This window comes from Nesoenas mayeri (assembly GCF_963082525.1).
Source record: "Nesoenas mayeri genome assembly, chromosome: 1".
NCBI classification, from domain to species: Eukaryota; Metazoa; Chordata; class Aves; order Columbiformes; family Columbidae; genus Nesoenas; species Nesoenas mayeri.
In genome coordinates this window covers 13,627,211-13,639,540 of record NC_137541.1, presented here as the reverse complement: position 1 = coordinate 13,639,540, position 12,330 = coordinate 13,627,211, and the positions used below count along the sequence as shown (strand labels likewise).

General features: G+C 40.4%; 1 protein-coding gene across 4 annotated transcripts in view; it reads left to right on the top strand.

Moving 5' to 3' along the window:
* PTPN12 (protein tyrosine phosphatase non-receptor type 12) overlaps positions 1-11,796 on the top strand; it is a 75,884-nt gene extending 64,088 nt beyond the window's left edge. For 2 of the 4 annotated variants that reach the window (XM_080340503.1, XM_080340501.1), the window contains 6 exons: positions 1,057-2,021; positions 5,853-5,930; positions 8,196-8,284; positions 9,104-9,134; positions 10,236-10,352; positions 10,911-11,796. In XM_080340503.1, the coding sequence (XP_080196629.1) occupies positions 1,057-2,021; positions 5,853-5,930; positions 8,196-8,284; positions 9,104-9,134; positions 10,236-10,352; positions 10,911-10,972 (1,342 nt within the window). In that variant the 3' untranslated portion in view covers positions 10,973-11,796. Of the gene's footprint in view, positions 1-1,056; positions 2,022-5,852; positions 5,931-8,195; positions 8,285-9,103; positions 9,135-10,235; positions 10,353-10,809 lie in introns of all 4 variants that reach the window. The other 2 variants (XM_080340502.1, XM_080340504.1) reach the window with 2 other exon arrangements.
* Positions 11,797-12,330: the final 534 nt, after the last annotated feature.

Sequence of the window (12,330 nt, the reverse complement as noted above, 5' to 3'; positions counted from 1 at the left end):
ATTACTTCCCCATGAAGGACATCTCTGCCAACAGCAGGAAGTGTTCTGAGCTCTGTACAAACAATGGGCTGGTTTCTCAGCTCAAGCATGTGGCCAAATTGTGCTTCTTTGCAAACTGTAGTCCATTGTGCTTTCATTTATCTGGCTGGGGTTGTGAAACTATGATTTCTTTAAACTGTTTGGTCATATTTCTGTTCTTGTCACACATTTGTTTTGCACCTCAGTTAATGCTGTTACTAGTGTTACATAATGAAAGGAAATATTTTTATAGGGTCTGAATGAAAATGCCTGATTCTTGCTTGTAGACAAGACCTTGGTTGTGCAAAATGCCTGTAGTCAAATAATCTGCAGCTGTATCATTGATCGTATGCCTGATGAGCTTCTGCTTTAAGTAGCTTAAGATGAACTGTAGTAACAAGTGCTGTGGTCTCACTAATTTGCACTGCGATTTGGTTCATATATTCTACTGTGAATGGTTTTTGTACAGTGTGCATCATACAGCAGCTAAACTTGGTCTGCACCATTAGCCTTACAACTGTGCAGAAACTATTAAATATACAAATATAAACATGAAATTGCCCTGGACATGTCCAGGACAAGGAAAAAAGAAAATATTTGGTATTAAGCAGGCTTTAAGATATTTTAATAAACTTTTCTTGGCTTTATTGAAAACTACTTTGTATGTCAGGTTCCTCTGAGCCACTTCTTAAGAAAGAAGCAAGCAAAACCATACTGAAACCCTGCCACAAGAGGGCCTTTCTGACAGTCTTTGAGCAATGCTGCTGGGACAGGATGTGAGCAATCTTTGAACCATCAGTGAGGATTAGTTGTGGCCGGAATGTATGTCTTTCTGATAAACTGGAAGATGTTTTGAATGTGACTTAATTCTTGCCTACCCCATTAATCCTATTTTATGACCGTTATCTGTATGTAATGCAAGTGCTGCTTTTAGTTCAGTGTTGATATGAGAGCATTACTACTGCAGAGATAGATGGATAGATATCCAAATACTGTTAAAATACAGAAAACTTAGACTTTTTATTTTTTATTTTGCAGTTGCCTTGTAGAAGGAGATGCTAAAGAAGAAATTTTGCAGCCTCCAGAGCCTCAGCCTGTACCACCAATCTTAACACCATCTCCCCCATCAGCTTATCCAACAGTCACTACTGTGTGGCAGGACAATGACAGATACCATCCAAAGCCAGTTTTGCACATGGTTTCATCAGAACATTCAACAGACCTCAACGAGAATTATAATAAGTCAACGGAACATTCAGGGAAGAACGAACCCAGTGAATGTGCAGGGAAAAGGCTGGAGCGCAACTTGAGTTTTGAAATCAAGAAGGTACCTCTTCAGGAGGGACCACGAAGCTTTGATGGGAACTCCCTGTTGAACCGGGGCCACGCAATGAAAATCAAGTCTGTGTCATCCTGTGTAACCGATAAGAGCTTTAAGCTACAGGAACAGGTTTCAGGAGATTCGTTGGTAGATGCTTCTCAAAACTCGTGTGTGGAGTGCAGCGTGCCACAGTCTAGCACGGCCTTAATACCTTCACCGGAAAGTCTGCAGAGTCAGCAGCTTTCTGATACTCCGCCAAGACCAGATCGGCTGCCTCTGACGGAAAAGGGACACGCCACGTGGTCGCTGCACAGGCCTGAGAGTGCACTGCGTACGTCGGTGTCTGAAGACGTGTCCTCGGACATCTTATGTCATGGTGTTAAAACTCTCTCTCTGGTATCAAACACCACGGCTGAACATCCTTCCAGTGATAATGTCGATCATACTCCTATTTCTGTCCGAGCACCCCTCTGTTTTACTAATCCTCTTCATTCAGATGATTCTGACACAGATGAGATGAACTTTGATGGAGCCATGAGCAGAAGCGCTTCTAATGTTTCAACCGCAAGTGCCACAGTTTCTGCTGCCACTAACACTGAAAACATTTCTGCCAGAAAGGTGTTGCCAATGTCTATTGCTCGGCAAGACTTAACAGCCGTAACGTGTTCGGAGGATGGCAAAGGTAGGTTTCATTGTGGTTTAGAAGTGCTGCTCTTTAACCTGATTGTATCTGTGGAGCTGGACAACATTAACTTCTTTACAATGCAACTTTCTAAATGTAAATTTAAACAGTGTATGGCAGATTCAGAAAGCGTGTCACTTTTTTTTCCTCACTGTTTTCATTTCATGTGTGAGCTGTATCTGTTACACTCCTCGTACTACAGACTGATAAGCTGCTTCTAAAGCTTTATTGTGAGGTATGAATGCATCTGTAATTGCAGGTTTCTGTGTTATTAACTATAGCATTTTTTGCTTCGCATCTGATTTCAAGTAAGTGTCTATAATAATAGCAGTTTTGGGTAGCTGAAGTATCTTGAGCAGGCTTGTCCAAACACATCAAATTCATGCTCACTGGTTGATGTGCGGGTCCTAAAAATGCAGATGTAACCTCTTTCACTGTATCAGTCTTTGAAGCTGCTCATGATTTGGCTTCTGCATGTTAATAGCGTTGTAAATATTTAGCTCTGCTTTCTTTTTCTGTATGTGGCCGGGGGAAACAAAGTAATAGTGCTGTTGATGTAAAAATCTAAGTCCTGCTTTAGCGGTGCTTAGAAATTTATTCAATTGCTTTAAATCTTCCACCACTTCATGGAGTTTTTTGAGCAAGAAGTGTTTGCGCCAGCCTTGGCCCAGGGTCTGCGCAGATGTGTGACCCTCTGAGCCGAGGTGGGGCTCGGTGTGTGGTGCAAGATGCAGAGCCACCTGTGGTGAACACACTTGCTTTGAGAACTCAGTTTTCACCTAAAGTCAGAAACATGAACTATTTTGCAGCTTCTGTTTCTATAGGTTTTGTGACATTGTGTACACACAAAACAATACTTGCACATACATGTGCGGTTTTAACTCTGTGACACTTTAAAAAGTGCTCTGGATAGCAAAGGCAAAGCCCTTTATGTCATGTTTATACCAAGCAGCCCTCCTTGGCTTTGTTTTTGGTAGCTTTCCATGCTATGGTATTTTTCCAACACTGCTTTTAGTTGGGCTTTTTTCCTTCTTTCCCAGAACATCACTGTTGGAAAGTCATTACCTCTCTACACATCTCTTTATGTAGATGCTGTAAGAATATGCAAAAAAAGTGATGTGTCATAAATGTGATAAAAAAATGGGAAAATGTCACTCAATAACTTGTTTCATTTAACTGTGTATCAGAAACATCCTGAAATAACAGTACAGCCTTTGTGATGCTGGTACGTTGCTGATTTTGCAGAAATGGCTTAAAATTTAGTATTAATTGTTTATCATTTTTCTCGTTATTGAGGGTGTATCTGTTCCCTTTTTTATGACAGTGAGCACTTCTGATTTTATGTTCAGGTTGCATGTCTTGCAATCCATCTGGGGCTCAAGAATACAGGGTTGGATTGCTTATTGCTTCACACCAATGATCCTAAACTATGTTTGATAGTGGCTTTTCCATTTTTGTACTTGTTTGGGCCTCTTCTGTCTGAAGCTGGACGTGTGGGTACAGTCAGCGCCCCAGTTACTGAACTATAACTGTTGGTGTGCATGATCTTACTGCATAATTAAATCCTCTTTTTAATTCAAATGAAGTGAAAAATAGTTGTACCCTGGGGTTAAAAGCAAAAACAAACCAGCAACAACCCCACAACAAGAACAATAACATAACCAAAAAAGCAACCCAAAACCCTCACTTTCAGTTAGTGCGTACTTCATGGTGACTTTATTTCCTGATTTTTATAGAGATTGTTTCAAAAAATGGAAGTTTTCTTACGCTGTGTAGTAAACTTGAGATGGAGCAAGTCTCAGAGCAGTCGCTTTGAACACAGTGGCTTGTAAAAGGTGACGGAGTTCCTGTCCTTGCTGCTGGTGTGTTGGCAGGGCAAGCATCATGGCTTCATTATTTGGCATGTGGCTTCATCTTTTTATGAATCCTGTGTGAAATACACTTGTCAGATGAGACTTCTTGTGGCAGCAGCTACTTTAAATTGTTTTAAACATTCCATTTTTGCTCCAAATTCCTGAGCAGGCAAGCGTGGGGCTTGTGCTGCCAAAGCAGCCTGTGCTGGTTGAGCAGACTGGGGGTGGGCTGTGTGGCTCACACCAGCGGTAGCCATCTCCTCACCATCTCCTCACCATCTCCTCAGGCTCCTGGTGACCCTGCTGGTCCACAGTCTTGCACTGGACTGTGTAAATGACTCATGTTGATGATGTGGGAGCCTGCCTGGGTGGGCCTCAACATGGACTAGGGAAGCAAAGCTGAGACTTACAGCTTTGGAAAAGTGGTTAATGTGCAACTTCCCTAGAACTTATTTGCAGACTGGAAGGCAAATCATATCTTGGGCTGCATCAAAAGGAACGTGGCCAGCAGGTCAGGGAGGGGATTCTGCCCCTCTGCTCTGCTCTGGTGAGACCCCACCTGGAGTCCTGCATCCAGCTCTGGAGCCCTCAGCACAGGACACACATGGACCTGTTGGAGAGGGGCCAGAGGAGCCACAGAAATGATCAGAGGGCTGGAACAGCTCTGCTGTGAGGACAGGCTGAGAGAGTTGGGGTTATTCAGCCTGGAGAAGAGAAGGCTCCAGGGAGACCTTATTGCAGCCTTTCAGTACTTAAGAGGGACACGTAAGAAAGATGGGGACATATTTTTTTAGTGGACCCTGTTGCAATAGGACAAGGAGTAATGGTTTTAAACTGAAAGAGAGGAGATTCAGGCTAGACATGAGGAAGAAATTTGTTATGATGAAGATGGTGAAACACTGGCCCAGGTTGCCCAGAGAGGTGGTGGATGCCCCATCCCTGGAGACATCCCAGGCCAGGCTGGATGGAGCTCTGAGTGACCTGATCTAGTTGAAGATGAACCTGCTCATTCCAGGGGGTTGGGCTAGGTGACCTGTAAGCGTCTCTTCCAGCCCGAACTGTTCTATGGTTCTTACTGTTGTGTGATACAGTCCTGAAAAGCAACATTGCTGGGTGTCCTTGCACCATGCAAGCTACCTTTGTTGTATTGACTTTGAAAGTATGGTTAGAGACACTTAAAAATAAAAAATTGCTGCTCATTATCAGTAAGTTACTGTCTTCAGCACAGCTGAAGAGCTTGTACATATTTCAACATGCTTCTTACCGTGGTTTGGGAGCTTTATCAGTGGTTTGGCTGGTAGGCACCAACGGTGTAGTTACTCGGATCTACAGAAGGGTTCAGGGAGCCAGTGTGTGGGGATGAGCTGATCTCTCAGTTGCAGTGGCTGCAAATAGACTGGTAATGAACTGCAATTAAATTACAGTAACAGTTATTGGCAAATTAGCATTCAAGAAGCAAATGGTACCGCTCCAGTGCAGACTGTTAATTCTGCCTAACGTCTGTTTCTGAAAGAATGAAGAAAAAGTTTTCATTGGAGTTGATGAGGGCTTTTTTTCCTCTGAATCAGGGGTGTCCAACTCATTTTCACTGGGGGCCACATCAGTCTCGTGGTTGCCTTCAAAGGGCCAAATGTAATTTTAGGACTGTATCAATGTAACTGCTCATACATTAATACAGTCCTAAATTTACATATTCTAAATTATGTAGACTGAAAATGTATTTTACTTATTCTCTCATAACACACAAAGTGATTCTACCCCTTTAATATGAAGATAGTGGTGTTAGCGTGAAGTTGCTCCCAAAGCACTAATTTGGTAAACCAAAATGTTTTTTAATATTTAGATCAAATTTTCCATTTGCTTTAAATTTAATACCAACATTAGGATGATCTCACGTACCAGAAGACCAACCTCTAAAAATCTAGGAGGAAAATTGAGATGTGTTTTTTAACTTACCTAATTGTTGTGTTTGATTTAGATGCTGATACTAATGAAGATTCCTCTCCCCCGCTCCCAGAAAGGACACCAGAGTCATTTGTAGTAGCAAGTGAACAGAGTGAGTTCTTAATGTTTTGTGATGATTTGGGATAAAATGTAAAATGCATTTCAGTGTTGTATTTGAATACCCCTGCTTTCTGATTGAAGTGTTGGAGCAAATTGTGAAATGGAATGAAATCTAGCACATGTAATGGCTTATTTTGAGGTTTAACTTTCAGAAGCCCTTGAAGACAGTCAAATTATATCTCGTTTTCTAACTAAGCGTGCTGTTACATGATATTTAAGTATATTGGAGACTTCAATATTGATTTTAGCGGAGCTGGTTTTCAATCTGAACAGCATGGAAATGAGATACAGTGGGGAAATGCAGTACAGTTAGGGGATTCCCCAGCTAATTTAGTTTCCTGCTGTTCCCAGGGAGGGAATGGGAAAACACATGAACAGCACTTATCTGATTCTCCCTGCCTGGGCAAAGGAAGGATGACAGCATTTCATACAGCACCGCGTCTTAGTGAACAAGCCTAGTTTAAGTTTAACATAGTTTACCCTTTGCCTTTACCAAAAGGGTAGCTGGAAGAGAAAACTGACACTGACACATTCCTATGCTGATAGCTTCGTATTTCATTCATCAAGTTAGTAATGGCAGAATAAAAAAACCCAACAATTTAAATGAAGTGATAAATTAGGCTGATATTTTATATCTTCCAAAACAACCTAGTGTGATGTAATTATTTACCAAGGCTTTTGTTTAGTGCCACTTTTTGAAACTTTCAAAGATTTTTTGCTGAAGTGCTTAATATAGATATTTTCAGCATAAAAACACTGAAGTTTTAGAAATCTATCCCTCGAGCATAATACACATGGGTAGTTCAGAGTTAAAGTGACCATTTCTTTGTATGCTATGGACTTGCTTCTTTTCTGTAAGAACACAAGAAACAAGGCTTTTTTTCTTTAAAAAAGAAAAGGCACTGAAATCACTAAAAACACTTCCGTTTTGATTGTGTGTTTGTGTGATGTCAGTAAAAGATACAGCTGTCCCGACTTGTATGTTTTCTTTACTTAAGATGGTTTTTTTCAGATCTACTGTTATTGTGTAGATAGTATTACAAAATTTTTAAAACATAATTGAAAAATAAGCTAATTCCCCCTATTGGTTAGGTACCTCCAAATTAAGGAAATGAACATGCAGAATGCAAATGCTGCATCTTGTGTTCTGAATTATGTTGTGGATTTTTTCCTTATCTTGAATGCTCTTTGCATAGAGAGAGGTTTGTGTGGGGTTCCCCAGGGCTCAGTATTGGGGCCAGTTCTGTTTAATCTCTTTACCAAAGATCTGAAGGAGGGGATTGAGTGCACCCTCAGTAAGTTTGCAGATGGCATCAGGTTGCGTGGGAGTGTAGGAGGCCATACAGAGGGATCTGGACTGGCTGGACTGTTGGGCTGAGGCCAATTGTATGAGGTTCAACAAGGCCAAGTGCCTGGTCCTGCACTTGGGTCACCACAACCCCAGGCAGCGCTACAGGCTCAGGGAACAGTGGCTGGAAAGTGCCTGGGGGAAAAGGACCTGGGGGTGTTGAGTGGCAGCAGCTGAACATGAGCCAGCAGTGTGCCCAGGTGGCCAAGAAGGCCAACGGCATCCTGGCTTGTATCAGGAATAGTGTGGCCAGCAGGACTAGGGAAGTGATTGTGCCACTGTTCTGGGCGCTGGTGAGACCCCGCCTGGAATCCTGGGGTCAGTTTTGGGCCCCTCAGGACAAGAAAGACATTGAGGTGCTGGAGAGAGTTCAGAGAAGGGTAATGAGGCTGGTGAGGGGTCTGGAGCACAAGTGTGATGAGGAGCAGCTGAGGGAACTGGGGCTGTTCAGCCTGGAGAACAGGAGGCTGAGGGGAGACCTTATTGCTGTCTACAACTACCTGAAAAGAGGTTGTAGCATGGAGGATGTTGGTCTCTTCTCCCAAGTAACAAGTGACAGGATAAGAGGAAATGGCCTCAAATTGCACCAGGGGAGGTTCAGATTGGATATTAGGGAAAAATTCTTCACGGGAAGAGTTGTGAAGCATTGGAACAGGCTGCCCAGGGAAGTGGTGGAGCCACCATCCCTGGAGGTGTTTAAAAGACATGTAGATGAGGTTCTTAGGGACATAGTGTAGTGCTAGATTTGTTATGCTTGGACCCAATCTTCATCATCTCTTCCAACCAAAATGATTCCGATTCTATGTTTTTACAAGCATTTAATTTTTTTTTTAAATTGCTTTGTAACCCAATGCTAATACTGTGCTGTAGAGAACTCAAGTATGTTGAGCTTGATTTAATTTTTCCTAGGCTCGCCCTTGCCGAAGCCAGTTGTGATTGCACAGTCTGAGTGGAGCATATTGCGTGATCAGCATCTTCCTGAACAAACAGTCTCTACGGTAAGTACAGGAGTTACAAGTCTGTACTGACGAGTAATTTCTAGTTCAGTTGGGAGCTACTACAAAAGACAAAATACATACTTGTGAAAAGTTACGGCAGTTGATCACCTACAGGTAGTTAAGCAGAGGAAAAACTCAGCTGCTGAACTGATGCATTAAGAGCATGTTTGCTTTCATGAAAACTGTCTGGTTTTCTAAGTTCAGCAATACTTTTAAAAGTCATCCTTAATATAATTTAAATTATGGCTTTAAGAGTGTAAATATGCTGGTTTTATGGAGCTTGCTGTCTGCCCTGAATCAACCATAGGCCAGTTCAAGCTGGAGGAGAACTGCAGTCCCTAGTCTCACCTGCTGTGTGAAGCAGGGACTTGGACCAGGCTGCTCAGGGCTTTTTCCAGTTGGGCCTTGACAACATCCAGAGATGGAGACTTCATATGCTCTGTGGGCAGCCTGCATCATGGCCTGATAGAGTTGTTCCTTGTATCCATATTTATTTTAAACAAACCCACTTCTGCCCATCAGATTTCACTTCCCACGTCAGTCTACTAGTTGCTCGGAGTCATTCAGCATAAACAGCTGGCAAAACTTCAAATGCATTAATGTTCTGATAGTAAGTTCTTTATCAACTCCTGTAGCATTCTTGTCAGTGTTATATATATATATATATATATATAGCCAGTCAGAAATGTAGGAACAAGTAGATTTTTCTGTGGATGTTCTATAGTTTTTGAAGATGTTTTCATCGTCTCAAATTTCTGGTGTTCTTTTAGTGTTTTGGACACATTTTATAGAATGACTTCAAATATTTCTCATTTACAGGGTTTGAAAACAACTTCACCTGTACTACCTGGTAAGTGATGGAAGAGACTATTTTTTAATTTTGATATGAAAAGGAATGGTTTTTCCACTTGTTAATCTGTCCAGTAACCCCCTGAGGGTGGAAAGTTGAAGTAATGTAACTGTTTGAACTGGTCAAGTGTTTGGGGAGTATTTTTATTACAAGATTAGAAACACTAAAGGGAAGCTTTTTCTTATGGAAATTGACAAATATTTCATGATCCAACCTTGAAATAAATGTTGAACATCTGATGACTTCAAAAGCTACTTCCAGGCCATGATGCTTTAATTTTATGGGCAAATCTCTAAAAATTACAGTAGCCTTGCAACAAGCTGATCTCTTCCTTCCAAGTACTGAACTTGGCTTTGGCTCTGAAGAGATCTAAGTATGTTGTCAAAACACCAGCATTTCTGAAAATTGTCAAAGTTGGTGAATTAATGTATTTAATTTCATAAAGAACAGGAGTCTGGCGGTGATGTGTGTAAATGTGTGTTCTGTATTTACCAAAGTCTTTAACTTTTGGTCTTTTGAGAAGGCTTCGGTAAGAAATGTAGATCGGCTACATCTCCATCTACATTAGCAAACCGCTTCAGCTGTATCTGTTTGCTGTTACCTTTTGCATCTGCTTGGAAGGGCTTGTACAGTCTACTGTACAAGCTGCATGTTAAATACCTGGTAGATTATTTTTTAAATAAATCAGTTTTCATAAATATTAATTTTGCTAATAGGGTGATGATACAAATAATGCAACATGTAGTTATGTCTTAAGCACCTTTACAAAGAACATGAACAGATGCATTTATATTGATGTATTAAATAGTACTGCATGTTCTTGCTATAAATAGGTGCTACATGGGATTTTAAATGTCCATACAAACTTTAAAAAAAAATCCATATTTGGCAAATGGGAATGCATCACTGTCATTGAACATCTGCTTCATACATAATTTTGAAGTGTTTTTTTTAAGAAATGAGAAATTTCATTTAAATCTTTATTTTTATAAAGAATATTTGATGTAACTTGTGTTCTGGACTGAGCTGTACTTAAAAACAGCGTTCACACAGTGCTGGCTGAATCAATGTTACAGTAAGGGATGTGTGTGTGTTTTCCAGATTGTCCTGAAAGAAGCAACAAAACACCAACCGATGTTTTACCTCAGATTTCTTTTTCTGGTTCCACTAATACAAGAGGTCAAATTTCAGAATTTCCTGCAGAAGTAACAGATATTGGTAATTACAGTTCATTCAAAATGTGATCACTAGCTAACTTAACCAGCAGGTTCATTAACACTACGAGCATCTCCCTCCGACTCGCTGAGGTGCAGAACCCAGTGGAGTCAGCGATGCTGCAGAATGAGCCATTCAGTCATTCTTCTCTTTGTGTTTTAGAGTATATGAAATATAGAATGAGTCAAGTTAGGGTATAACTTCTGTAGAATGCTGAATGCTTTCAGAAATAATACTGAGAGAACCACTTTGATACATGGAGAAGGGAAAAAAACCAAATAAATGCCCACAAAGGCTGTAATACTATATTTACTGAGAAGTACTTCCCAAGTGAGGTTTAAATAGTGAACTATAATTATTTATGTATTTTTCACACTCGTGTTTCCTATGGCCATGGTGCCTTTAGAGATCCTAGTATACAAAGTCATTTCCTAGCCCTGAGAATAAACCTTTTCTGTAGGAGCTGAGCATGTCTTACAGTGACCCTTCTGACTGCCGCCAGCGTTTGTGAGACCCTGCGGTCCGAGGGCTTGGGAATATTAAGTAAGTTTCTGTCCTTAGGTTATGGTAACCGCTGCGGAAAGCCCAGAGGACCAAGAGAGCCGCCTTCAGAATGGACATGATTCAAGAACCAATGGACATACTCTCACTAAATTATACTGGAAAACTCAAGTGCCGCTGAGAACTAGGAAAATAGTATTCCACTTTTTTGGGGGGCGACTAACACAGCGCAGTGTAGATCTAAGGACCGAATGGTACGCTCCTGCAGCGCGTCCCACGCAGAACCGTCAACCTTGGTCACAACAGTGGATTCCAGTATTACAACTTAACTTTTGCTGGGGCCATCTACCTGCCTTATTACACTTAGGAGAAAGTATTACATATGATTTATTTTGTAACTTCAAGTATTATTGCCTTAATGTCTTTTAACCCTGTTACACGCTGCTTGTAGACATATGTTAATATAGTAATACTTTTGACAGATTGTGTTTATGGACTACTTTTTGCTAACGTTTGATTACCATGTATGCATTATTTTGTATATGTACAGGGCAAGTAAGTATATAATTTGATAAAGTTGCAATCATAAAATATTAACAGAAGATGTAAGAAATCTCTGCATGATCTAAATTTTTTGTGTACCTTATTTGTAAATTATTTGCCCTGAAGTTTTAGAAAATAGTTTCTGGGGTTTTTTACAAAACTTGCTGGACACACACAGCCAGAATTGCAGGTTAGCAGAGATAAAGATTGTAATACATTTTGTAAATTGTAAGCAAAAGGTTATTTTTATATTATATACTGTTTAATTGTCAGATCTAATTTGTTCTGGTTTTCATCTAGTCACGGAGATTCAGTAAGTGCCTTGGAACAGTATTGAATTCTCTTAGCCTGTGTATGTTACTTCAGTGTTTCGAGTTCATCGGGAATTAGATTATCAAAAATGTTTGTATGTTTCTAGTATATTTGACCTGCCAGTAAAAGAGAAACCATTCTGCATAATCAACACTCCTCAGTTTTCATTTTAATGTTTCATCAGTTTCAATCTTTAGAAAGTTCATCTCTATCAACTTTCTGTATAGTAGGGGTTTACAGTTTTAATATGGCACGTTTCTAATTTGGGAAAACCAGAACACACTGGTAAAAGGACTGTTTAAATACCACTGTCTTCTCTTACAAATGGTAAATACCATTTTTGCTGTTCAGCGACTGTGTATGTAAGAAAGCAACTTATATGAAGGTTCACATAGAGCCCTTGCAGCTACACTGTATCTTGGCAATATATTATGTCAAGAGTTAATCCTTATAAGGATTCCTTACTTAAACTTTTCTGTAATACAATCTTTAAATTAAAGAAAGTCAAAATCTCACAATGGGTGTTTTTACTCTTAGAGGAAAAAATGTGTTCAGAAGCAAACTAAAATAGAGTGAAGGATGGCAGACTGGTTTAGCTTATGGGTCTTATACTTGAACAAAGTAG